This window comes from Orycteropus afer, unplaced genomic scaffold, assembly GCF_000298275.1.
Source record: "Orycteropus afer afer isolate SDZICR_OR568_19922 unplaced genomic scaffold, OryAfe1.0 scaffold00049, whole genome shotgun sequence".
Lineage (NCBI taxonomy): Eukaryota > Metazoa > Chordata > Mammalia > Tubulidentata > Orycteropodidae > Orycteropus > Orycteropus afer.
Window position 1 is genome coordinate 9,395,577 of NW_006921636.1, and position 27,390 is coordinate 9,422,966.

At 46.6% G+C, this 27,390-nt stretch overlaps 1 protein-coding gene across 1 annotated transcript in view; it reads left to right on the forward strand.

Annotated features, from left to right (window-relative positions):
- The first annotated feature begins 1,646 nt into the window (after positions 1 to 1,646).
- Positions 1,647 to 27,390, forward strand: part of ZMYND8 (zinc finger MYND-type containing 8) — a 135,730-nt gene continuing 109,986 nt past the window's right edge. Inside the window, exons 1-2 of the mRNA XM_007938335.2 lie at positions 1,647 to 1,660; positions 10,558 to 10,628. Coding sequence (XP_007936526.1) covers positions 1,647 to 1,660; positions 10,558 to 10,628 — 85 coding nt within the window. The remainder of the gene's footprint in view (positions 1,661 to 10,557; positions 10,629 to 27,390) is intronic.

Sequence of the window (27,390 nt, forward strand, 5' to 3'; positions counted from 1 at the left end):
GGCTGCAGACCAGCTACAAAGGCAGCTTTAGGGAAGAAACCATCAAAGACCTTCTAATACCATTGAAATCGGTGAAATTATAAGCAGCTCTGAAAAAATAGTTAATATTTTACTGGGGAGCAGTGCCAGAGATGGGGGGGCCCTGCCAAGTGTGGGGCCATGTGTGAAATAGCTGTTCCATCTGCCTTAGGGGACGAAAAGAAGTCGTTGTCTGTGGGAATAAATGGAAGCAAGAATCCCTATAAAGCTCATGGGATTCGGCTGCCCACGGAGGGCCCAGTCCCCCGACAACATACATACAGGGGTGATTGTGCCAGGAAGGGCAAACCTGAGGCTGTAGGCCTGATACATAATGGGGTTTCTTGTTCCCTCGCCGAGTTTGACATCTCCCTTTCTCCCCCTGGATTTAAATGGCTTCTCAGACCGAGAGGCACTGCCCGTGCCCTGGATTCAGAAGGTACACGCCTCCTTGGGAAGCAAAGACGAGACAGCAGCACACTCTCTCTCTTTCTGCATCTGCCGGGAGAGCTGCAGCTGGTATTTTTCCACAGGCCTCCTCTGCTATCTTAGGGCCTAGTTTTTCCCAGCCGGGCCCGGCGTCTGAGAGAGGGTTAATAGGCAGGAAGCTGAAGGCATTGCACACTAATACGGAAGTCAGAGTTTTGTTTAACTGACAGGTTTAGCAGGCCTCAGCGGTGGGGGAGGGGAGCAGGAGGGGAAGGGAAGTTTGTAGACCAGGCATGTGGCCTGCTAGGAGCGCATTTGGCTTTTCTTAGGGTAAGGACGCAGAGGGGGCCCCCCTCTTGGCAGGGAGGCAGGAACCCATTTTGGTTTCCCTTTGCATTACTGGCTGAGGGGGCGAGATGTTAGATTCCCGGCCCGGGAAAATGGCTGTCTGGCCTGCTTTTTCCAGGAGGCGTTTTGACATTGACTGTGCAGCTTGACCCCTCTTTTCCCCTCCTCCTCTCAGCAGCGGAATCCTCTTTCCTCTGAGAAGCCATGGCTGCTTTTTCATGATTTCTTGAGGCTTGCCCGTCTGTTTGCCCTCAGCTCCTTAGAGGCCTGCCTCAAGCCCTGTTTCCTTGCCTTCTTGGCTTGATTCCTGGGGCTCCCCTGACCCCAGCTTAATTCTCCTTCGGAGAACCGTTCTGCTGGATTGTTCTAGAAAAGGACCAGCCTTCCTCTCCGAAAAGGGCCGTTTCTGTGGGGGCAGGTGAGGGTGAGTCCTTCAGCTCACCCCAAAAACTGTCTTTCCCGGTGGCATCTGGGCCTGAGGCTTTGCTGGAGCAGGTCAGGCTGGCTGCACTGGTTTGCCTGTGCCGGGAAAGTTAGCCAGGGTGTGGGAGAAGTGCGTCTGGGGGCCCCTTTTCCAAGTTTTTCTTGCTGCAAAAGGCCTAGCTTAGCCTGTCTTTTTCTATGCACAGGATGGCTCTTGCTCACCAGAGCCTCACAAAGATAATCGCTCAGGAAGTGTTTCAGCCAATCCCGGGCGGCTTTACACTCCGATTTGCTGGGGCAGCCAATCGGGGATGAGCTTTTATTAGGCGGCCAGATCATCAAGCCGAAGTGCCAAACCCTTTTTCTGTGTGAGAACTAGGAGCCTGTCCTCCATGTTTTATAAGTATTGACATTACACAGTGTTAACAATGCATCCACAGAGGTAAGCTCGACTTTTTAACCATCTTTTTCCCCCCTCCCTCTGAGACATCCGAATTGTGGGCGAGCAGTGTGATTTCTCTGTGGCTGGCCGTGCCACACTCCCCCCTGAGCACTTAGGTTAACTTGGAACTGTTTAGAGAGATTTTTTTTTTTTTTTCTGTCTTGGGTCACATGGCTCAGTAGCCATTAGCCATAGCTTGATTTTGCAAACTGGCAAGGGCCTGGCACACCTTGCCTCTCACCAAGGCAAGGTGTTTTGGGAACAGTTGCAAGCTAGATCCTGGTATGCCAAAAGAGCAGCCTTTTTTTTTTTTTTTTCCCTCCTTTCCTCTCTTTCTCCCTCTCTCTCTCTCTGAGCAGTTTCTCCCCCTGCACTATTGTCTCTGTACCACATGCCTGCTGGGGGAAGAACATGGAAGGTGAGGAGGCAGGCTTCTCTCCAAGGAGAGCTCATGGCACAGAGCAAAGCAGGCAAGTTTACCTCTCCACAGAGGTTCTGGGAAGGCTTGACTAAGTTCTGACAAGCCAGGATGGAGGTTTTTAAGAGAACCCAGCTCTCAGCAGAGTATGCTAAGGCGAGATGGGAGCTGCTGGGGCCTAGGTGGGTGGCGGTGTCTGCAATGTGGTCTTTTCATTCAGGGCGTCTGCACTTGAGACTACCTGGTTCAGCCTTTTTTCCTGACTGAGGTGAATTCAGAGTTCTTCTGCAAGCCAGCCTACAGCCAGCAAATGTCTCTGAAAGTGTTTTCTAGGCGTTGGAGGAAGTTTTTGGAGTAGGGATGGGGATGGAGGGGGGAATGGGGGGGTGTTGGACAACATCCTGCAATAAATCTGTGAGGACTCTGGAAACCCTTAGCTTTGTACTCTTGCATGGTTTTCAATGAACTAATGTATCTTTTATCCTTGTTTTCATTTTCCTTTCCCTTTTTGTTACATTGTATCATCCTCTCCCCCCCTGTGATAGAGTGCACAGGGAGTGAAAGCATGTCTGTGACTGACAGCATTCCACATTCAGATGTTGGGTTGTGTGTTGTTTGTGTGTGTGTGTGTGTGTGTGTAATAATACCATGTAACTTTAAAAAAAAATTTCCTTTTTGATCAAGTCCCAAATCTGCCAGCCTGTTCTCTCTTAACTGTGGAAAAATGAGACGGTTGCTTGAACATTTGTTGGGTAAGTAAAGCAATCCATTTCCTCTGTGACCATGTGTAAAGAGTTTGGGGTAACATTGGGGTCTGCTTGCAATAGGGGAGGGTCTTGGCTTCAGCAGTTGGGGGCTTTATTCCCAGGAACAAAATAAGGACTTTTGATTAATAGTGTCTTGATTTTAGGTGACTGTTTGAATTCACTGTTTTTCCAGATAACCCACAGCTAGGATTGAAGATTACACTTCCTGTTTGCCCTGAACCAGGGGAAAAGTGTTCAGTTCATTGTGAATTGATTCTAGACCTTTAATTGGGTTTGTTTGGATGTAAGAACTGTGGGTAGGTGATCTGCTTGTGAATGTTATGTAAGTGTTTGTTCCTAGAGTCACAGAGCCTTAAACATTGGTGGGGCAGGAGCTGGTGGTGGTGGTGGTGTGTGTATGTGTGTGGGGGGGTGATGGTGGTCAGTCAGTACTTATGTTTTAGGATACTTACGTGTAGCGGGAAAATACCACCCACCACCAAACTTGGTTTGATTCAGGACTCTCTCAACAGACTCCGGCCTTTTTCCAAGCCTGACCTTACACATCAGTAGACAACGCTTGGCTTTACTTAGGATTTCTTTCTCGCTTTGTACTTTCTCCCTGGTTGCTTGAAGCATTAGCTGAAACTTAAGAGTGAAAAAAGGAGACGGTTGTTTAGCATTACCTTCAGAATTTCCCTAGAAGGTCACTCCATAAATTTCCAGCTTGGGGACCATTGTAATGTGACTGGAAGTCTATTCAGTTGCTGTGTTATGCCAACTTTATGGAGATAATAATCTTTTTTCTTTTACATTAGTGTCCAGCAGCCCACCTTTTAGCCCCCAGTTGCAAAAAGACTCATTTAATGAGAAAAGCACCAAATTCTAAGTTGACAGAAGACTGGGTAAGGCAAGCCAGCTTCTTGAAGTAAAAGTGCAGGCAGTTAATGATGTGAAATACTGGAAACAGAGCAGTGTTGCTGCCCCCATACAAGTAAGTTGAGACACTTAGCTCCTTTCTTTGTTCTTATCTTCTTGCTGTAAATGGAGCTCGTATATTGAGGTTCTCTGGCCTCCCCAGAAGCAATATCTAATCACAAGACTCCTGGTTTGGTGCCTTCAACGTTTGCATAATACTGTTTGTTGGCCTGGAAGGAAACTTACGGACAAGGCAAGGCATTTGTCCTCCAAAAGCATGCATTAAAATGGCTCCCACAGGTTTGGAAAGCAGAGGTCTGTTTTCTGAAGTGCAGTTCCAGCTAGTTCCCAGCTCTGGACCAAGCTAGCCACTTCTCTCTGCTCCTGTGACTACCACCAAGCATGAGTCTGTAAAAAAGTTAATTGCCTTCAAAGTGGCATTGTTTTCCATTTGCACTAAAGGGGGAAACAAACAAACAAAAATAACGTCTGCATTGCAGCAGGGCTAGGTTAGGTAGGGACAGCAGTGCTGGCTCCCAGAGCAGCCCAATGGGGTGCCTCTCTCCAGCTTTTGAACCAATAGACTTGGAGGAAAGGTTAAAGATTGACAATTGCAGTGGCTGCCCCCAAGAATGGGCCTTCTGGAAATTTCTACCATCTTTGTTTCTTTTAGGAAAAGCAGATCTACCAACTGAAGAGAGCCTCCCACATTCCTGGGGCACTCCCCTCCCCCTGTCCTTTTTACATCAAGGTAGAATGTTCTCTCTGCCACGTTTGTAAATTGCAGAGGGAGGACCAGAAAGCTGGCTTTTTTTTTCCCCTTCTCCTTCCTTAGTCCCCAAAGAGGATACACAGCTGCAGGGAACAAACACAGACACACTGGAGCTTTTGATTCCTCTCTCTCTCTCTCTCTCTTTTTTTTTCAAGACCCTCCAGGATGGATTCACTTTCTGCTTTGGGAAATTAAGTGGCGTTCATGTGGGGGAGGGGAAGCAACTGCTCTTATTAGCTCCAGAAAATGGTCAGCGTTCAGCCTGTAACTAGGAATTAATTATATATAATCACTCAGTAAACTTTCTGCAGAGTTTTTCTAATTGCTGAGCCTGAACATAGCCCACTGGAGCCAAGTCCAGTTACTTTTATAATTAACAGTTCAAAGATTTGAGTCAGAAAGGAAGAAACAATGAAGCCTCTTGGATGATAAATTAGGGATGAAAACAATAGCTGCCCCCCAACCTGTTTTCTTTGAAATAAAACATTCCCTCTTTCTTTCCCCCGGAGAACAGTGGGGAAACAGCTTCAGATCTTAAGTAGGGGGGAGGGAAAATGAGTCACTTTTTAAAAAAGCGGGGTGACAGGAATCCAGAAACCCTTGAAGGCAAAGGTAGGTTTTTTTAAAGCCCAACCACTTCAAATATCTGATCTCTTTGGTGTCTCTGCCTTGTCTTCCCTTCTTACTCCTGTGGCAGAGGGGACAAACACTTGTCAGCACTTGGAGCCCTACCTAGATCTGGTTTTGCATCTGTTGACCCTGGGAAGACAAAACAAACAGAGAGATATGCAGAGATGCCTGTGTGGGGCAAACCCCCTCCCCCCAGCAGAGATTTAATGAGGGAATAGGTTTAGAATACCCTTGGTTGCCCTTAAAATGCAACACCAAGTAAGGATTCACCCTTGGCTTCGGGTTGCTAAGGCTGCCACTGCCCTTCCCCCTCCTCCTTGCTCTCCTTCCAGACAAACAAGCCGGCAGGAGCCATGTCAGTCTCTGCAGCTAGCAACGCTGCCAGGCTGTCGGTCCTCATCAAGATTACCTACCTACCGGCCGGCATGACGCCAAGATCCTGTTCTGGCCCTGGCACAGCCGTGGGCACCAAGCCCTCCTTTCGCCCCTGGAGCTAAAACACGGTCACCTTGAAACACCAGCAGGAGTGTCCTAGGCCAGTCTTCAGACCTATTTCTCCTGTAATAGTAAATGGCATTATCCACTCTTAGGCTCTTAGTTCAGCCCCTGAAATCGGGTTTTGCAAAACCTCCATTGTTCATTCTCACAGCCCTGTTGGGGGTGGATTAAAAAAAAAAAAATTCTAATTTGTGAATATCCTGTGTATTGGTTAAGTGAGTGTTTTCCTTGTCTTTCTCCTCTGCAGACTTGGATTGTCTTTCCTTGATGTTAACTGTCTTAGGACTGGCTGCTTTGGAGGGCTGGGTGCCTGGTAGCCGTTTTCAGGCATATTAACAGCCTTTTTATTTTAGTTTGGCCTCACATCCGGATGCAGCCCTTAGCTTGGCTTTTCAGATGCCTGCTGCCCTCGAAGCACATTTGGTATGGATGCAATGCTGGTCTCTGAATATCCCGAGAAGGAGGACTGGGCTGGGTCCCTCTCCCCAGCCTGTCTTTCCTTAGCATTTGAGTATTGAGGATACACCTGCCTGCCTGTCTGCAGTTTATGTCACAGGACTGCATAATTCCTAACTATCCACCCACCTAATTTGAGGGCAAGGGGCCCTCCTCACTGAAGGCTCAGGATCTGAAAGAAAGTACTTTTCCTTAGGAGCCTGTGAGTTCACAAACTCCCCCTGACATTGCAGTTCTTTTTTTTTTTTTTTTCCCCTTAAGCTTCTAAACGTTGGCTTAGTGTCCTTTGGTTGAGCTTTTCCTAGTTCTGATATTTAGGAAGGTGGCTTTGAAACTAGCTGCTTAAACAGCAGCTAGACCTATTGAACAAACTGCTACCATTTTAGCTTCAATACAGGAATGAGGCAGTGTTGCCAGACGCCATTTTAAGAATCCTGCATAAATAGCTTAGCTACCGATGACTCTGCCTGATAGGTGAGTGCTTATATAAAGCTGCTCTGCTAACCATTCCCCCCCCCCATTTTAAAAAAAGATTAATTGCAGATTGAGGGAAGCATGGTTTGCATTGTGTTTTTGATTTTGATGTTCACTATTTTGTGATCTAGAAGAGGAAGATGTGTTTTGGGGATTAAATGTTTCTTCCAGCCTGGACCAGTTTGGCATTCTTTTGACTGAAAGTGAAAACCAGAAGGAAAAGTCCTTCCGAATGATGCATGATTTTGGATTGCTGTGTGATGGTCCTCGTTTGGAGAACCAGAGTCTCGTGCATGTTGGTTATGTATTCTAGATGGGTTAGATATTGTTGGTAAAAAGTCAAGACAGTAGGGACACTTGGGGAAAAAGAAATATCTGGGCATTGTGTACTAGGCATTTTGCCGTCAAAACTAGATGCTCTCTCTCCTGCCTCTCTCTCTCTTGGAAGTGTTGAGGGGATGGCATTTCTGGGAGTCCTCAGAATTAATAATCAGAAGGCTTAAAACATCCTGGATGTGTAGCAGTTCATCCGCAACTTTTAATCGCTCTTTTGCAGAGCCTGCGGGTTAAGAAGTAAGCATAGGTTTCCTTGCTCAGGCTTTGGGGGGAGAAATCTTTTATTCCTTCTGGAACTGGGGTGGGCTTGATTGTGTTTGCAGGGGCTGTTGTTTCTTCTTTGAATTGCCTGCAATGTGTCCAGTTTCTTAAATCCATAGGCAAGTTACTTAGGGTAAATGTAAGTGTAAGAGGTGAGGGTGGGGGAAAACATACAATGTGTACAACTAGTTGATGGTGCATTTTCCTCTTGGGATGGAAGGCTGTTTGGTTTTCAGCTAACTTCACCCTTTCCTGGCGGGGGGTGGGGGCAATCTCCCCAGCTGACTTTTTTTTTTAAGGTAATGTCAGTTTGAAACAAGGGGTTGTTCTCCATTGTTTTTGATTTTAAATGATCATCTGGATTGCTGGAGGCTAGCAGATATGGAAGGGAGGATGCGGTATGTTTTTGAGGACTTGAATATGTTCAGCACAGGAGTTCCAAGTATTTTCCTCCAAACGCTGCTGCCTTTGCTTTTTAGCAATTACTGTCATTTGACTGTTTTTACCTCCAAATGACTGAGCAGTTCTTAATCTAAATTGACCGAGATCTGTGTGGCATTCAGACAAATTCAAGTCTTTTCTTCCTACCACTCTTGATGTAAGATTCATAGCACACCCCCCCATAGCATTCTAGCGTTTAACATTAAGCAGGGAGGGGGAAAAATCCCCCAGATCAGTGGTGTAGAAAAAGGAAGTCCCTTTAGATGTGGCTAGTCAAAACGACAAATTTTGCATTCTGGTCTTTGCTTTTGTAAATGAAGTGTCAGTCGCCCCCCACCCCCACCCTTTTAATGCACAGAAATTTTTTTTAGTCAAATGCAAGTTATTGTTTGTGTGTGTGTGTGTGTATGTGTGCATACATGTGGGTTTCTTTTGAAAGGATGGTTTGCTGATCTGTGAAAAAGATGGTTTTCTTAAATTGTTGGGCTCGAAATCCTTGGCTAAAGCTGGTGGTGCTATTGCTAAAGTTAGGTGATTATCGTGCCCACTTGTAATACTTGGAAAGATAAAACAGCTTAACTTTTTTCGCCCTTTCCTGCTTCTGAATTGATGATCTTAAATTCTGCAGCAAACAGCCACCCCCATAACTAGTTTGCATTTTCTTAACCTCTCAGCGGCATTCCTGCCTGAAGTATTCAGCTCCTTTAGGCTGTTACAAGCCCAATAATTGTTCTTGAATGCAACCCTCCTCCGTGATCAATACACCTTTGAATGTTTTCCGTCGCTGCAGAAACCTTCAAGTGGGTTTTTTGGCTCTGTGATGCATAATTGTTTCTCTCACCACCCTGCATTTTGGGTGGATCCCAGATTGGTGTTTTTTCTATCACTCAAAATATGAGATTGATTTCAAGAAGTTTAGGATTTCACATTCATGCTAGAGAGGGAAACAGAATTCTAGTTGCTGGAAAGATCAAGGTTGCTATTGGTTCTTTTGAAGTTAACCATCTCCCCATCTCTGAGGGCTGCATGGGACTGTTTGGTAAAATACATTCCCGAAAGAAACCGTCAACGGCATCCATTTGGACAACCTGTGTGTGTTCCAAGCAGGGTATATTTTTCAGTAGAGAACATTTGCCTCTTGGAGTACTGTTCGTGCCCAAATCACCTTCAACAAATGACTGTTGTGTTAATGCATGCTAGTGATGTGTTTAAGTTTAGCAGGCTGCTTGCTTGAGAGGAAAATCTTTTCTGACAACGTTTCAGTTGTTTTGTACTTTGTGTTTACTGGCAGTTCTATAGGTGCAGTGTAAATGGACTTGTAAAAGGAGTTCAGCATAGAGAACTAAAGGTGTTAATATTCAGATTTAAACCCAAATGACCTTGCTTTCTGGTAGGGAGCTCTGGTGGCTTAGTGCCTAAGGCATTTGACTGCTAACTAGAAGGCTGGCGGTTCAAACCCACCAGCCACTCCTCCGAAGGAAGATTGGGCAATCTACTTCTGTAGAGTTACCGCCTTGGAAACCCAAGGAGGGGTTGCTGTGAGTCAAATCAACCCGACGGGCAGTGAGTTTGGGTTTTTTTTTTTTTGTTTGTTTGTTTGGTTAGGTCAGAAGCCTCCAAGCTCTTACAATTTCATTTGGAGCTCTAATCTTTTTCCACGTAGTTCCCATCCTGAATCTCCCATCTCCCATGAACAACAAATACGAACTCTCTCAAACACAATTTGACTCCATAGTATCTGGAGTTCCAGGCCTGAAGGTTGCCATCTTGGACTCGTCTTTTGCCTTGTCTTGTCTTCCATAGTCCCAGACCACGGAACACAATAGACGGGACGTTCCGAGCCTTCGTCTGCTCCCCAGCTTCCTTCCTGTCCTGGTCTGGCAACTTCCAAATGGAAAATTCCAGCCCTGTCCACTGATGATGCACCCATTCTTGCTGAACCACAGTCCGCCGGGATTGCATTACAGTAATCATTCAGATTCTTACCGCTCCACTATCATTCTGAATGTTTGGAAGGTTCTAGCACCTCAAACAATTGGCACCATCATTTCTTCTTTGGTTTGGCTTGCGAAGTACACGCTTGTGGGGGAAGACATCTGAAATGCCCTGTTCTCTGCTTAACCGGAGTTCCAGCAGAGAGAGAAAGAGAGAAAGAAGGTTCTGGATGGCGAGACGTACCCAGAGAAGAGGCCTGAGTTCCCTGGCCGCGCCCCCCTCCCCCAGCCTGTGTCTATTAAATAATCTTTCCTGATTCTACTTTTGTGGTGGGGGGAGGGTAATTAGTCACAGCTCAAAAGAGTGCTGAATGTCTTCTGTAAGCTGGACCACTGCAGAGAGGAAATGCCGAGGGGTGGGAGTGTGGAAACCCCAGTCCTTAATTCCCGGTTTAAATGCTGGTCATTTGACTGTTTTGGGACCAGGCCTTTTGCTTCTAGCCTGGACATATTTTTCTAGTTTGTAATTTAACCTATATATGTATTTCCTGTTCTTGCTTCATTGGGTGGCAATAGAGGGGAGGTCTGGAAAGTGCTCTTTTGTCTCGCAGAAGTCAGAGATCAGAACTCTGGGTACACTCTATGAAGCACCTCCAACCTGCCTGCCTTTGAACCCAGTGTCAGCACTTAGAAAGTTGTTTACTCTAAGGATGGGTGCTCATTGGTCCATGGTGGGAGACGGTAATCGTGTGTCTAAAAAATGCTCCCCCCACTGCCCATGACAAATTGGAATAGTAATTTGACTTGAAAAAGAGAACAACCTAGTGTTTACAGAAGCTCCTTTCGGAGTTTTCTTCCTTGGGTGACATCACGTGTGGGTTTCTTTGCTTTGCCTCTGTGTAAGGATGGGGGATTGTCTGCTAGGTGGGTTTGCTGTTGGAACTTGTAAACAGCTGCCCCATGGGGCAAGTTTTTAGCCTCCCTAAACATGAACATAATTTGCTCTATTTCAGCTTGGCTGAAGAGGAAATAAAAACAGAACAGGAGGTGGTAGAGGGCATGGATATCTCTACTCGCTCCAAAGGTGAGTAAAAATCTTGCATTGTCTGTTCCAGAGCAGAGGAGGAAATTGGAATTTTTTGTTGTCACAGAGCAGTGCAGTGCAGCTCTGCGCGCCATCGTAGCAGCACGTGTCGGTTTTGAGAGATGGAACCTTTGATGGATGATCCTAATTTATGAGAGACTGCCTCCTTTTGGTTTTCTTTCCTTGGTGTGTTTTTGTAGGTGCACCGACCTGTCGGTAGTCCGACCGATGGTAAATTTTCCGTGTGTGTCATTGCTGAGGACGCTGGTCACCTCTTCATGGTGTGACTTTCACCAATCGGAATTTTAATAAAACATGTTCTGGAAGGGACTGGAGTCTCCAGCCGCTGCTGGTTTCATGATTTTAATAACAGGCCTCTTTGGAATTGCCGAGTTGGCCCATGTTGTTAGAAAACGGTGATTGTGGATTAGAGATCAAAGAGGGGGGGTGTAGGGCTTTCTGGGGTGTTGAGGCTAGTGTTTGCATTTGGGGGAGGACACGTACCAAAGGAGGGCAAGTATAGTTTCTGTTTTATTCAGGATCCTAGGTTAGACTCCCAAAATCTTCAGTGAAGAGGTCATCACTCTTCATTGGGTCTGTGTGAGGGAGATTTTTATGGGACTTCCGGAAAGGAAGCAGCTGTTCCCTCTTTTCCTTCAGGGTCCTTTTAAAAATGAGTGACTGGAACATTTTTCATATCTTTGCTTGATGAAAACCCTCCTCTCCAAGCTTAATGGTTGTACCAAGATGTATTTATTCCTTCCACCAGCCTTTGAGTGCCTGCTCTGGGCTGTGGGTTCAGCAGAGGGGAGGGAGGCACGGGGAGGGCCAGAGAGAGGTTTGTTACCCCCGCTACCCAGGAGGAGGTTTCAGTCTAGCCAGCCAGCAGATGCCACAAAAAGGGCCTCCCTAAAGGGGTCGGAAATGAAGATGCATCTTGAGGATTTTTGTAAGATAGCAAGTCATTTGAGGCAAAAATGAGGCTTAGGTGGTCCAGGCTCTACCCTGGGATGGGGGGAGCCGGCCGCTGCTGTGCCTGACCTGGGTGATAGAGGGTGGGCAGGGCCCTGGGGGACATGGGCAGGAGCATGGGTGGAGAGAGTTCTGAGGAGGCCAGGCTGGCTGGGTGCGTGGGCAGTGCTCCGCCTGCGGGAGCGGAGTTGGGAGGATGGGCTGAGTCAGAGCCACTGCGTGGTCATCCCAGCCCCATCCAGCCCAGGACACCAGGTGGGCGAGGTTTCAACGCCTCCATGGTGAAAAAAGGTGAAGAGAACCACGGGGGAGTTTTGAGCAAGGAAATCACCTGCCTGTCGAGGGGCTTTGAGTCATCGCTGGTGAGGGATCGTGTGCTGTGAGGCTGTGTTCAGAACTGAATGTGGCCTGGCCGGAAGCATGGCAGAGCGGAGAAGTGCTCCTTGACCTTGCTCTGCTGTTCACTTTCCCGTGGGGGCTTGGACCAGTGACACGTTCAGGGGCCACCTCTCTGTTTTTTAGTCTGTAAGACAGGCTGCTGGATTAGATCTTTCCCCCACCTTGGCCTTTTCTTAACAATGCTAACACTCACTGGAAGTATTTACGAAGGCCAGTGCTTGCTCCGGGAACTTACTCCTTGAACCCTTTATGATGAGACAGTGGTGGCTCCCAATGGAATTCTCACCTTTCATGCTGGAGGCCCGGGTTCAAGTCCTGGCCAGTACACCCCACACGCAGCCACCACACATCGTGCCATTGGAGGCTTGCGTGCTGCGAGGATGTCAAACAGGTTTCATCAGAGTTTCCAGACTAAGAGAGGAAAGGCCTGGTGATGACTTTGAAAAGTGAAAACCCTGTGGATTGCAAGGTCTGCTTCACATCTCAACATGGGGAGGGCACAGGAGCAGACAGCGTTTCGTTCTGTTGGGAATGGGGTCACCACGAGGGGGGTGGCAGCCAACAATGACAAGGACAGTGGGCTTACAAGTAAGAGGTGCCCTTCCTGCTTCGCAGCTGAGTGAGCTGAGGTTCCAAGTGAACCAGAGTCTCAGGGTTAGTACGAGGCGGAGCAGAACTAAATCGAGGGACTTCCTCCCTGGGATTTGTTGTTCTCATTTTAGCCAGGGATTATGGAGATGGGGGGGAGAGAGCTCAGAGGTAAAGTGCCTTTTTCATCACATCATATCAAGTATACATGCTGTCAACATGACTGATCACTGTTGATGGTGACTTTGATCACCTGGTGAGGCAGTTTGTCAGCTTTCTCCGTTGTGAAATTATTCTTTTTTTTAATCTCCTTTCCAAACTACACTTTTTGGAAGGAAGTCACATATGCAGCCCATACTTCAGGAGTAGAGACTTATGCTGCATTTCCTTGAGGAGAAAAAACTACATGAACTACTTGGAATTCTTTTGCAAGGGAAATTTTTCTTGTTCTCTTCCATTTATGTACTTATTCTTTCAGTCATGTAAAAACCCAAAACCAAACTCACTGTCCTTGATTCTGACTCAGCAACCCCTATTGGGCTTCTGAGGCTGTAAATCTTTTTGGAAGCAGATTACCCCATCCACCTTCCCCAGAGGGACTGGTGGGTTTGAACTGTTGACCTTCTGGTTAGCAGCCAAATGCCTTATCCACTACACCACCAGAGCTCCTTTATATAAATATGGGCCCATGGATGATTAGAAAATTACTGAGTTACTTTGCTGTTCATATTGTAGCTTTTGCCATGGGGAACTCTTTCTGTTGGTTCTTTTTCCCTTTTAATGTGCCCCCATTATTATTAACTTTTTATTGTGACTTGGGTGGAAGTTTACAGAGCGAATCACTTTTCCATTCAGTAATCCACATGATTTTGTTTCATGTCATTGAATGTCATCCACTCATTGTCACATTATTCATTTCACTTCTTCCCTGTCTCTCTCCTTTCCCTTCCTCCTCCCTTCCTGACCCTTCATGCTCTCTGAACTTTGTCCTTAGGCAGATGCTGCCCTTCTGATCTCAGATGCTTGATTGCTCCACGAAGTGTGCACCTCCCTAGTGCTCACCTTGTAGACTTGTCTGTTTGGCTGAAAATAGAGCCACTGGAGTGAATTCAGGTCCAGGTCTGAAGGATGACCAAGGGCCATAGCCTCGGGGGTTCCACCAGTCTCTGTCTGACCAGTTAGCCTAGTCTTGGGGGGTTTATTTATTTGAGCATTTTCTTACCCTGTAACATGACACATGGCTCCAGGCAGGTTTATTCTGTATTTCCTGTTTCACTCCTAGGATCGGTCCTTTCTGCAAGGAACTCTGGACCCTTTTCTTGGAGACTGATACCTATTCAAAACCAAGAACTGGGTGCTGGGTATGCTTGTTGCTATTGGTGTCTTGTTTCTTGGCCCTTTCAGGTGACAGAGCAAGGAAATTTATGTATGTATACTAACTAGGCACTTGACTGCAAACCAGACGGCTGGCGGTTCAAACCCACCAGCCACTCTTCGGAAGGAAGGTTGGGCAATCTACTTCTGTAGTGATACTGCCTGGGAAACCCAAGGAGGGGTCGCTATGAGTTGGATCCGACTTGATGGCATACAACAACAACAACTTGTGTGAATTCCAACTCAGGGTGACCCTATAGGTGACAAGAGTATAGAAGTGCTCCACAGAGTTTCCCTGGCCGTAATCTTTATAGAGGAGCCCTGGTGGTGCAGTGGTTAAGCAGTATTTGCTAACTCAAAGAAAGGTCAGTGGTTTGAACCCACCAGCTGCTCTGTGGGAGAAATGCAATCTGCTTTCGTATTACAGCCTTGGGAATCTTAACGGGGGCAGCTCTCCTTTGTCCTGTATGGTTGTTAGGAGTTGGAACTGACTCGATGGCAGTGTGTTTGGTCAGACTTTGGGAATCTTTACAGAAGCTGTAGGCCAAGACTTTGTTCTGCAGAGTTGCTGGGTGGGTTCAGAACACCAACCTTCCAGTTAGTAATTGAGTGCAAACTGTTTGCTTCATCCACCCTTTGTGTAAATACATATATCTGTAATTTCTGTGCGTTTCCATCTGTATTTATGTTGAGCTAAATATGAGTGGATCTCCTTGTCTCCAACTGATCCCTCACCACATGGTGGATCATTTTTGCTTCCTCCCCTTGCTTATCTGTAACCTCTCCATGCCAACAGTGAGAGGCCTGGCTCCCACCATCTGTTTACTATTTCCTGGTTCATTTTTCATTTGAGTTATAATATGTGAGAGCTAAGTGTAGTGCCCTAAGGCACTTCACTGCTAACCAGAAAGCTGGCAGTTCAAACCCACCAGCCACTCTTCGGAGGGAAGATGGGGCAATCTACTTCCGTAGTGATACTGCCTTGGAAACCCAAGGAGGGGTTGCTGTGAGTCGGGTCCGACTCGACAGCACATAACAACAAGTGAATAGAGTGCACTCATCCACCATCCAGCTTGATAAACTTTAACCTGTGTGTACATTCGTATAACCACCATCCAGGTCAGTGTTTGGAAGGTCACTCCTCCTTTTCTTTGTAGCTGTTGTCCATGACCTTGTGTTGGTTGTTGACTGTGTCCCCTGCTAGAATGCAAACTCTTTCTCTCCCTGCTCCTAGACCTCACTGCTCTGTTCCTGTCTTCTCTTCCAGCACCTAGACTACATTGCTCTATCTCTCCCTTCCACTCAAGAGGCAGGATGGCATAGAGGTTTAACAAAACCTGGCTTCTGGAGCTAGACTCCCTGGGTTTGATCCTGGCTTTCCCCCTTCCTAGCTGGGTGGTCTCCACCATGTTACTGAACCTCTCTGTGGCTCAGTTTCTCCCTTGTAAATGGAGTTGAAGATAGAGGGTTATGGTGAGGATTGTGCGGATTACATGAACTCACCTGTACAGAGAGTGCTCAGACCGTGCCAGGGACATGGTGAGTGCTTGGAGCTGGTAACCATGATTAGAATTGGGGTGAAGAGGGACAGTGAGCCCTTGCTGATAAGCCCATGCATAGAGTGGAGGCTGTAATACTTCCCTCACTTACACCCTCTAGGAAGAAGGCTTCGACGTTGGTATGCAAACCGTGTCCAGATACATTCCCTGTTCAGTAGGGGCACAGCAAAGAAGAATTACGTGGGGTCCCAGCAGGCAAGCTGGGGACTGGATGGAAATTTACTTCTCTAAATCTAGAGTTGAGGCACTTTGCACCTCTCTGCCAGCTTCCTGTCTTGACCTCTGTGACATTTGAACAAAGCTGTTCTGCAGCTGTTGGACTGATTTCCTTAGGGACTTTGGAGCCCCTACTTCACGTAGGGATGGTGGAGATTGCAGGGGTCCCCCAGCTTCTGGGAAGACCTTTCCCTATCCCCAAGGACTGCCTTGGATGGCTTTTTGTGGAGTTGAGCTCCCGTGCCTCAGGGTCAGGTGGCCACGTGAGCATGGCTACTTCTGTTCCCAGATTCCTTTGTAACAGAGGGGTCCACAGCTTGTTGCGATAGCTGTTAGTGTTGGGTGAGGAAGGGCATGTGCAAAGGCTGTGAGTTAGGGTCCCGGAGTGCTGAGGTTCAAGAGCTGAAAGGAGCATGGCCAAGATATGACACTTAGGAAGGATGACTGGGATGCTGGGTTGTCTCTTTCACCCCTAAGGATCTCAGAGTCCATACACAGTGTGATGGTCGGGGCTCAGTGAATGCAGGTTTACCCTTTCAGCCAGCTTTGCTTATGGTCTGGGAATTCGGTGCTTCAGTTTCCAAGCAACACATTCTTACTCGGCCTTCTTCGTGATGAACCATGGACCACGGAAGTCAGCTCTGCCTCACTCTGGGAGGGAAGCAATGTGTTGGAAGGTTGGCTCCTGACTTCTTTGGACAGGCTGGAGAACCAGGGTACTCTGGGGGATGGGGCTCGTCCATGTCTCTTCAGGACAACAAAGCAGAGAGTCCTCAGGGAGCTTGTGACATGTCACGTGTCTGCCTTTTAGCCAGGGAAGCACTGGCGTCTAGACACCTGGACTTAACAGCACTGCTGGGGACAACATAGTTCCTCAAAAGGAGACCACTCAGATGTCTTGGGAAATTGGGAATATTATTCTCTACCTGCAGGCAGAAAACACGAACCATGAGCTGTACACACAGGAGCCTTGGGGGACTGGCTACGCCTGGCTGCTAACCTTAAGGTCAGTGGTTCAAAGTGAACCCACCAGCCGCTCTGTGGGAGAAAGATGTGGCAGTGTGCTTCCATAAAGATTTACAGCCTTGGAAATCCTATGGGGCAGTTCTGCTCTGTCCTGTAGGGTCACCGTGAGTCAGAATCTACTCAAGGGCAGTGGGTTTTGGATATTTCCAACATCTAGCCCATAGGACCTTGCAGGTTCTGTAACTAAATTTCCATCTGTATGCCCCAGCCCCCTCCGCCCCCTGGACACATACTCACCTATTAACTGAGTAATTCCCAAGTCAGTCATTGCCATTCTGCTGGCCTTGGCATTTACTGGAGTGTTTTCGTTCTCAGGAGACAAAGCTTTCAAGCTTTCAAGATGTCAGGTTGACATTTGTGTCCGAGGGTAATGATCTGCTCCAAGATGCTCAGGCATCAGTTGGAACTACTGTGGAGATGCCAGGTGTGTCTGTGGAGCTAATAGTTTGTAAGTACTTATTACACCAGGTATTGTATGCAGGTCATTTCACTTTGGGTCTCATGATAGTGCTATGATGTAGATGTCTCGCTATTCCCATTTTACAGAGGAGGAAACGGAGTCTCAGAGATTCATGATGTGGTGAAGTGGGGAACTGGGGTCAGGTTTATCTTTGATTTTAAGCTTTGGCTCTTACCCGTGAGCTGTATCCCGCTGCCCCCCATTCCAGTGCGTGGAGGGCCCAGCAGGTAAGAGGAGTGAGTGCAGCTGGCATTCTGAGGTGCTGGGGGCTTCGGTCCCTGGGAGAGTGCTGCACCAAGGGGAGGGTCCCTCCTCCATCCGATCCCTGCCCAGCTGGAAGATGACTCACCCCGCATTTGCCAGGTTGGATGAATTTTCCTGTCAAAGTGCCTGATTCACAATTGTGGCCTGTGCAAACCAGTTTCCTGAAGAAGACTACGTATGAACCCAACCAAGCACACTTCCAGGTCAGCTGTGCCGGAGGGCTGTCTCTTTGCATTCTTAGTGATAGACTGTCAGCTGCACCACGCCTGAGTCAGAACAAGCACCCTGGGGGCCAGGCGTTTGATGGCTGAAAGATGATGGGCTCCCTGAGTTCACGTCTCCATAGAAAGACGCCCCTGTTTGGGCTGCTTGCCTCTTGGTCTACCATGTGTTCCTTGTGCAGTAACGATCATGGTGTGTGGATGCCAGGCTGCCAAAGCCGGACCATTTTTTAAAATGTCTGTGTAATGTCACTGGCACAAGGGAATGAGACACTTGGAAACCGCGCACAGATGCAGCGGAAGCCCAAGATATTAAAATCTTGAAAGAGTATCGTTCTTGCTGAGATAAGATATTAAAATCTTGAATAGTATTGTTCTCGTTGAACTTTGCCTGGCTATGGATATGTTTTCAGAGATAGGATGGTGGGGAATACACAGTTAAAGCAATTTGCTACCCAGCCCCAGACCTTAATTAGCACAAGATCCTTGTTCTCACTGTTGTATGTAAATTAAGACTGTCTCACAAAGAGATTGTTTATGAGGACGGCTGGGAGATAGAGACCTTCTATCATGTTCCAAGGAAACTCTTTAGGAAAATACAACCATAAACACTTCCCAGTCACCTTGTGGTGCAGAAGCTCTGAGTATTTTTCTTTGCAAAAAATGAGTGTCAGTATTTTTAACTCTGATTTGCCATCCCCAGACTATGCAAAGGGAAGAATTTATTTGCCAGTTAGGTAAGTTACAGATTGTTCTTCTCATAACAAGATCTGAAATGTTCTGGGACGCAGAACGTGTTTGGTAATGGATTTCCAAACCACCAATCCACTTTTCTCTTGGCCAGCCCAGTGCCCACTGTGCAGCTGTTAATAGAACCCCGTAGTCAACATCTGTACAGTTCAGCCTTGGGGCTTACTTGTCGAAAACCTTATGTTTGCCCCATTTTTGAAACCTGGCCCATGTTAAGTTTTTATGTGGCTGTTTCTAGAGGACTGTGACCAAAACTTTTCAGCCTTAATTTTAAAACAACTGTCTTCCTTTTTTTTTTTTCCCCCTCCTCTGAATGTCTGTAGAACACATGACCAAGTCTTTTGTGTTGGGTGCTGTCAAATCAATTCTGACTCAGAGTCAGACTGCCCCATCAGGTTTGCTGGGTTGTAATCTTTACGGGAGCAGATTGCTAGCTAGCTCTTTTCTCCCCTGGAGTAGCTGGTGGGTTCAAAATGCTGACCTTTCAGTTAGCATCTGAGCGTTTAACCATTGTGCCACAAGGGTTTCTTTTAACCAGCTCCAAGGCCCTTTCAGGGTCCTGACATTTTGTTCCCCCCTAGAAAGTGTCAGTAATTGTTACTTCCATTTTGTCTTGTTGGCGGTGGATCCTCCTTGCGGTGGGTGTGTGTGTGTGATGTTACAGGGTCCCATTTCTTGGGAACCTAGAAATCCAACATTTCACAGACACCCCCCCCCCAAAACAAATAGCTTTTGAGATGTAATTCACATACCATAGAATTCACCCATTTAAAGTATTCAATCAGTGGTTTTTAGTATGTTCCCAGAATTATGAAACTGTCACCACAGTCCATTTTAGAACATTTTTGTCACCCCACAAAGAAGCCCTGTACCCCTCAGCACTCACTCCCACCAGCCCCTGGCAACCATCAGTCCACTTTCTGTCTCTGGATTTACCTATTCTGGACACTTCATAAAGGAAGCCTGGACAGCACAGTGGTTAGAGAGCTCTGCTGCTAACCAAAAAGTCAGCAGTTTGAACCCACCAGCTGCTCAACCAGAGAAAGATGTGGCAGCCTGCTTCCATTACAGCCTAGGAAACCCTGTGGGGGCAGTTCTGTTCTGTCCTATAGGGGTGGTCACTGTGGGCTGCAGTTGACTCAACTGCAGTGGGTTCTAGATTTGGACATTTTATATAAACAGAATCATATAATATGTGGCCTTTTGTGTCGTGCTTGTTTGACTAAGCATAGTATTTTCAGTGTTCATTCGCGTTGTGGCGTGTCTCAGGACTACATTCTTTTTCGTGTCTGGATAACATTCCCTTGTGTAGATGATACAACATTTGTTCATTCGTTCATCCCTTGATAGGTGTTTGGGTTGTCTCCACGTTTTGGCTGTTAGGAGCAGTGCTGCTTGCACACTCCTGTAGAGGCTTTCAGGTAGATGGTACATGTTTTTTGGGGGGTATAGACTGAGGAGTGGAATTGTGGGGTTATTGGGTATCCGTGACATTGAGGGAATGTCTCCCACCAGTTGTGTTGCTGTTGAATTCATTCTGACTCATGGTAACCCCCTGTGAGTCAGAGTAGAACTGTGTTCCATGGGATTTTCAAGAGCTGACTTTTCAGAAGATCACCAGGCCTTTCTTACAAGGTACTCCTGGGTGGCCTTGAACCTCTGACCTCCTAGTTAGCAGTTGAGTGCATCAGCACTTTGTACCACCCTGGGTCTCCTTGGAGGAATATACACTTTTAAGTCCCTCCCACACCTACTCTCTCGACATTCTCAATTTTCCTACCAGCTACTGTCCCATCTCTGGTCTCTTCTTCCAAGCCAGACTTCTTAGGAGAAGTGTCCATACGCAAGACTTGGTTTCCCCACTTCCCACGTTGTCCTCTGGCATCTCCATCCCAGCATCTTCTCCAATCCCTTCACGTTAAAGTTTCTGATGAGGCTCCTGAAGACTTCATTTTGCTTTCTCTCCTGAGCTTTTCTCATCTCACTTGATCTTTCAGCAGTACTGCACTTTGTTGACAGGTCTTCTCCTGGACCCTGTCGTCTTCCTCTTCTGTGGCATTTTTGCCACCATACTTTTGGTTTTCTTCCTACTTCCCTGGTCCCTCCTCCTTTTCTCTCCAGCCCTTAAGTGTTCAGAGTCATTGAAAGCTTCGTCAAAGGCCCTTCTCTGTGTCCTCCAGCGTGCTCTCTCCCTGGGCGGTCTCACCCACATCTGTAGCTTTAGGACACATAAATTTACATTTCCATCCCAGATTTCTCCTGAGTCACAGTGTAGATGGTCAGTTGCCACCTGACCTCCCTGCCTGTTGTCCGTGGGCTTCTCAGACTCAACATGTCCCAAGCTGACTTCACATTTCAACACCCTCCTTTCACCCAAGAAACAGAACACCTGCTTCTGCATGACAAAGGAGCTCAGCATCCTGTCATTGTGTAAGAATCGTTCTTGATTCTTCCATCTTGTGCCTCTTGAAATCATTTTCTTAAAACCTCCTAACCATCTCCTCAGCCACTCCTCGGAAGGAAGGTTGGGCAATCCTACTTCCGTAGTGATACTGCCTTGGAAACCCAAGGAGGGGTCGCTATGAGTCGGGTTTGACTCGACGGCAAACAACAACAACAACCATCTCCTACTATCACCATTGAACTGCAGTAGTGTTTTAGTTAATTTCACTATCTCTATCTGTGCACTCTCAATTTTTCTGGAAGACACACACAGAGAGATCAGGCCATCCTGGCCTACTTAAAAGTCCTAAGTTGCTTTCTCATTGGTTGTAGGATGAAGGTCAAAATCCTATAATCCTTATCATGGGCTGGGTGGCTCCTGTCCACATCGCCAGCCTCCTTTCTTGCCCTCCCTCTCTGTTCCAGATCTAGCATTCCAGATCTTGGATAGCACTATCTCTGACCACAAGGCCATTGCTCATCCTTGGGGTGTCATCTCTTCTTCCCGTCCTGACTCCCACCTCATTGGTTTTAGTGCTCCAGATTTTGCTCATCCTTTTCCTCTCTACCTGTCAAAAAACCACTGCCACTGAGTGAATTCTAACTCATAGTGACCCTACAGGACAGAGTAGAACTGCCCCATAGGGTTTCTAAGGCTGCAAATCTTTATGGAAGCAGATTGCCTCATCTTTCTCCTGCAGAGTGGCTGGTGGCTTCAAACTGCCGACCTTTCGGTTAGCAGTCAAGTGCTTAACCGCTGTGTCACCAGTTCTGCTTCTGTGCCTGTCAGTGAGCAATAAATAAATACCTTTGAATGAATGAATGAATGAATGTCTTGACTGTACAGATCTGATGGATAGAACTTCTGTCCTGGAGAATGACGTAAAGGCAGCTTGTCGGCCAGAGAGGATGGCTTTGTTGCCAGCATGACCCAGTACCTGGAAATGGTTTACTAAGCTCAGATTTCTGCTCTCTGGTACACGACTGGTGGCCTGTCTTTCTTTTCCTCCCAGGGACATAAGACTCTTTGAAATGGTTCCTTTCCCTCTGAGTTCTTAGATCCTTCCCAACATACTAATGCACTTTCTAGTGGAATCTTTCAGAAACACAGGTCTGATTGTCCCACTCCCCTGCTTTAAATTTTCAGCAGCTCCTCAAGATCACAGTCTTGAACTGAGATCCAAGGCCTTGCTCCATCTGTCCCTTCTGGCCTGGGGTCAGCCCCGCTGTGTCCCTGCAGAACCTGCCCCTCTGTGCAGTCTGCCAAGCCATGGTACTATGCCTGCAACATGCCCGGCTCCCCGTACTTCCTGGCTGAGTCACACTATTGCAGTCACACCTTTGCTGACCTGGCTGCCTGACGACCCCTTCCTCTCCCCATCGAGGCATCCTGGTGATGCCGGAGACCCTGACTGTCAATTATGCCTCCCTACATGGGTGGAGCCTTTAGGCTCCAGAGTCAAAACCACCCTTGAAAAAAAACTAGTTGCCTTTGAGTTGATCTGATTCATGGAGACCCCTCTGAGTATCAGAGTAGAGCTGTGCCCTGTAGGGTTTTTGATGCCGATTTCTTTTTTAGAAGCAAACTGCCCGGCCGTTCTCCTGAGGCCCCTCTGGATGGACTTAAGCAGCCAGCCTTTCTGTTAGCAGCTGAGAGGGATCACCACTAGCACCAGTCAGGGGCTCCAGATCCCAGAGTCCCCCTGAACATCCCTTAAATCGTTCATGATCAGCCTTGATCAGAAATTCTTATCGGAAATTTGAGAACTTCCAAGCCAGGCTAAAGAAGGGATCAAAGGCACTGTTCATGTACATATTTCTAGGCATCAAATCATCCTGCTTTTAAGACAGACTATCAAATCCCTAGAGGTGAATTAGGGGGCGGGGGAGGCCTCTGTAATGTTCTTGCTTGTCTGGCAGGTTACTCCATTGTCTGTGACACTAAGCTTCCACTGCTCTGTTTTCCAAGGCGGTAGCCACTAGCTGCGTGTGGCAGATTAGATTTTCATTAATTAGAATGAGATAAAATGAAATAAAACTGCAGATTCCGTTCCTTGGTCAAACTAGCTACGTTGTAAGCATTCAGTAGCCACATGTGTGCCACGTTGGAAAGCACAGAGAACATTGCCATTACCGGAGACACTTGGACGGTGTCTGATCTAAAGCCTCAGTAGTCATTAATTAATTGTGAATGTTGTGCTTCATGCGTTAGGTAAAAACACCTGCCAGGAACTAACACCGTGTGGACCCTGCTCAGTAAAGGACTATGGTATTGGATTCTAAGTTTTGCTTGAATCCAGCTCCTTTGAAAAGCTCTACAGAGAATATGGCTGGCTTTCTGTCTGTCCTTCCAAACTGGCATTTCTTATCCAGGCCCCTTGACGTTCCGCCTAGGTAGGTGGGTGGGTGGGAAATGTTCCACAGGCTGTGCCAGTGAAGTAGGCTGCCTTCTCTCCCAGCTCCAGCTTATAGTAATAATTGGTTGAACCTGTGTGGCGCCTCTAGTAGCTGGTGTGGGGAACAGTCTGTCTTATCTCTTTGATTACCAAGAGTAGCTGTTTGTGGTCTTTTGCATGAAGGATATCTTCCAATAACTATAAAGTAATTAACTTTGAGGAAGAATATAATGGTTTATAGGATTTCTTTCAAATTCTAAAATCTGTGCATATCCTTGCAACAAGCCTCAAGTACAAAAAGAAAAAGCTGAAAGTCCTCTCCAGCCAGGTAACCAGTGTTAACAGTTTGATGTGTTTTCATGTATAGACTCCTCCCTCCATGCTTAAAAACAAAACAAACCCATACCGTACAGAGAATGGAGCTGAACTTTCTAGCACTTGGGCTTCTTAGGGAAGCATCACCACCTCTGAGGCCTCTATTTACCTCATCGCCCTTCCTCTGTCCTGTTACACCCTTGAAGGGATTTTCAAGGTTAGATCGAATTACTTAAAAGTTAAGAGTAATGGAGACCTTGGCAAAGGAGACATTCTGCTTTCCATCCGCAGGGAGCAGTCTGGAAGATTGCTGCCATGTGTGTGTCTGGAGCCTCTGTTGTTTTCTTCTTCTTCTTTTTTTTTTAAAAAGAGAAGCTAGAAAGCCGGATTTTTAAAATACAGTAAGTCCCTGGGGTTATGAATGTCTGACTTGTGGACAACTCGACTTACAGGCAACTGGCACTTGCCCTATAGTGTTTTAATGTTATGTAAATTAGCCCTCACTATCGAACCAACTCCTATTCCTTATTTGCGACAAATTCTCCATCACAGTCACCTTCTTGTTGCACATGCAGCTTTTAAATGACTGAAAAGACTTTAGTCTTTCCCTTACACTACCAGAAAACCAAACCCACTGCCATCGAGTTGATGCCAACTCATAGCAACCCAAAGGGGCAGAGTAGAAGTAACTGCCCCGTGGGATTTCCAAGGCTGCTTTACGGAAGCAAACTGCCTCATCTTCCTTCTGTTGGTGCCGCTGGTGGGTTTGAACCTTTGGGTTAGTAGCCATATCCCTTCACCACGGTGCCACCGGAGCTCCTCTTTTGCACTAACCAAAAAAAAAAAAAAACCAAGCTCACTGCCATAGAGTCGAAGACACATAGCAACCCCTCCGTGGGTTTCTGAGGCGGTATCACTACAGAAGTAGATTGCCCAACCTTCCTTTGAGGAGTGGCTGGTGGGTTTCAACTTCCACCCTTCTGGTTAGCAGTCAAATGCCTTAGGTGCTACGCCACCAGAGCTCCCTGTTACCCTGAAGTGAGGCTAATAAGAAGTGTGTGCACCTGTTCTACTTTACCTACAAACTCGACTTAAAGACACACTGAGCAATGGATCTTGTTCGTAACTAAGGACTACCTGTACAGTTTCTTTCAATTAAATATTGGCAACTTCTAAAAAGTTTAAGTTTTGATTCGCCTGGAACAACAGAAGAAGGAGGTGAGTCAGGAATAGGAGGAGGATATGGAATGTGTGGCTAATTTCCTCCATGAACAACTTCCCCCTTTGCCAGGAGACCAGAAGAACTGGATGGTGCCTGCTACCATTACTGCATTTTGATCCAAGAATCCTGATCAAAAGGGAGAAAATAAAAAAAAAAAATTCAAATTCTTGTGGACTCTAGACTTTCTGGAGCCATGGAGGGTGGATAAACCCCTGAAACTATTACCCTGAGATAATCTTTAAACCATAAACCAAAATTATCCCCTGAAGTCACTTTAAAATTGAACAGTAGTAACTGGTGAAAAATGCTGCTAGCATTACGCTCTTTTAAGAACTGTATATATGGGATCAGAGTACAACAGCAACTTGAAATGTTAGATAGAAACCTTAAGGGGCAGTGGGTTGATGTTAATCAGGGAGGAGCAACTCAGAAAAAGAGAGCGAGGAAGGTTGCACACTTGAAGAACTTAATCAGTGTTGCTAAATTGTGCTTGTAGAAACTGTCGAATTAATGTATGTTTTGCTGTGTATATTTGCAACAAGAAAATAAAGGAAAAAACAACAACAAAAAAGAGTAACACTAGCTGTGGGCAGACTGCATCAGACTGCGGTCCTTTCGTTGGCCGGCTCTAGCCCAGGCCATGGCTGTTGCGTCCTGTAGGATAACTTACCTGCCACTAGTTGCTTCCTTTCTCCATCCCTGGTTCATTGCATCTGCCAGCACTAGGCTTTCTTTCTAGTTAGTTTGACCTGGTTTTGTTCTCCACCTTTTTAAAAACTCTCCAGTAACTCCCAATCTCCACACTTCGGTTTGGGGACTAGGTTGTTATTTCTTGGGTTGGGATCAGCTGCAATAGTAGTTGGTGAGAATTGAAGAGCTGTGTTGTATGACAAATACTGTGTCTTAAAATCTAGATTAATCTCAAGTATGGCCAGATGCTGACATTATGAGAGGCACGAGGGAACCAAGACGCAGAGCAGAAAGAGCAGATTTAATTTCTCAAATCTCTCTTGACTGTTGAATGGGATGGAGAGAAGATGAACTTGAAAAATAGCTTTTTAACTTTCTCTTTATGAGGCTGAGCCTGTATTATTGCACCCGTAGATGTAAAACACCTGTGATGTGGGACCTTGCTTTACCTTGCCATGGCAGGGTTGGAAAATCTGGTGGGAGGTTGAGGTGTTAGAAAAGAGAGCCTCTGACTTAAAAGGATCTGAAAAGACAAAGAGCCGAGAGCCATGACTAAGAAAATTTGGTGAAATGATAACCTCTATGGGGAATCTCTTAGCGGGGAGTGTTATCCATGGTGAAGTCACTCTTCACCCCAGAATCATTTATTCTGAAACAGTAGGTCTCCCCACGTGAAGAATGGGTGGACTTAAGAAAACTTTGTGTGTTTCCCTTCTTTGGTTTTTCAGCAATTACATTCTGTATATCAGTCCTTCTTTAGGAGCTCTGGTAGCATAGTGCCTAAGGCACTTGACTGCTAACCAGAAGGCTGGCGGTTCAAACCCACCAGCCACTCCTCAGAAGGAAGGTTGGGCAGTCCTACTTCTGGAGTGATACTGCCTCGGAAACCCAAGGAGGGGTCGCTGTGAGTCGGGGCCGATTCCATGACACATTGTTGTTGTTGTTGTTGTTTGCCATCGAGTCAGACCCGACTGATGAATCAGTATACAGACTCATCTTCTGAGGGAGACTTAAGGTTGGATTGCATTAGCCAAAAAAAAAATCCAAGCTCACTGCCATAGGGTTGAAGACTCATAGCAACGCCTCATCTTCTGAGGGAGATTTACGTTAACTAGCACAGAAACAAAATACTTTTTTTTGATGGAATATAAATGTATTTTATTTAACAGTGTGGGAGAATGGACTACAATATATTTAAATGGTTGCCTAATAAGAAAATCAGGTGGTAATTTTCAACTAGAGATGGCCACCATGAAGGAGATCTCTTTAGGACAGTGTCGTAAGGGGGCAGGAGGTGGGGGTGTTCAGGGAAGGCCTCTGAGGAGGTCAGGAGTTGAAGGAGCTACCTACAGATGATAGGGCATAGAACATTCTAGATGGAGAGGCCAGCAAGTACAAATGAGCTTGGCCTGTTTGAGGAGCAGAAAGCATTGTGCTTGGAGTTGAGTGAATGGAGGAGACAGCTAAGCAGGACCACATGACTTGGGGCACTGCCAGTCTTGATAAAATGTTAGTATGGTAACCTTTTGAAGGGGTGTGGGGTGTAAGCAGTGTCTTCTTTGGGTTTTTGGAAGGCTACTGTAGACGGAACAAGGCATTGGTGGTTGAGTGGTGGAATTACCACTTTTTTATGCGTGAGACCTGGGTTCGATTCCCAGCCAATATACAGCCCCAGCTCCCATCTGTCCTATGAATTGCATGTTGCTGAACAAACCCTGTTGGCCCAGTGGTTAAGTGCTTGGCTGGTAACCAGAAGGTCAGTAATTGAAACCTCCCAGCAGCTCCACAGGACAAAGGTGTGGCAATTTGCTTTTGTAAAGATTATGGCCTAGAAAACCCCATGGGGCAGTTCTGTTCTGTCCTGTCCT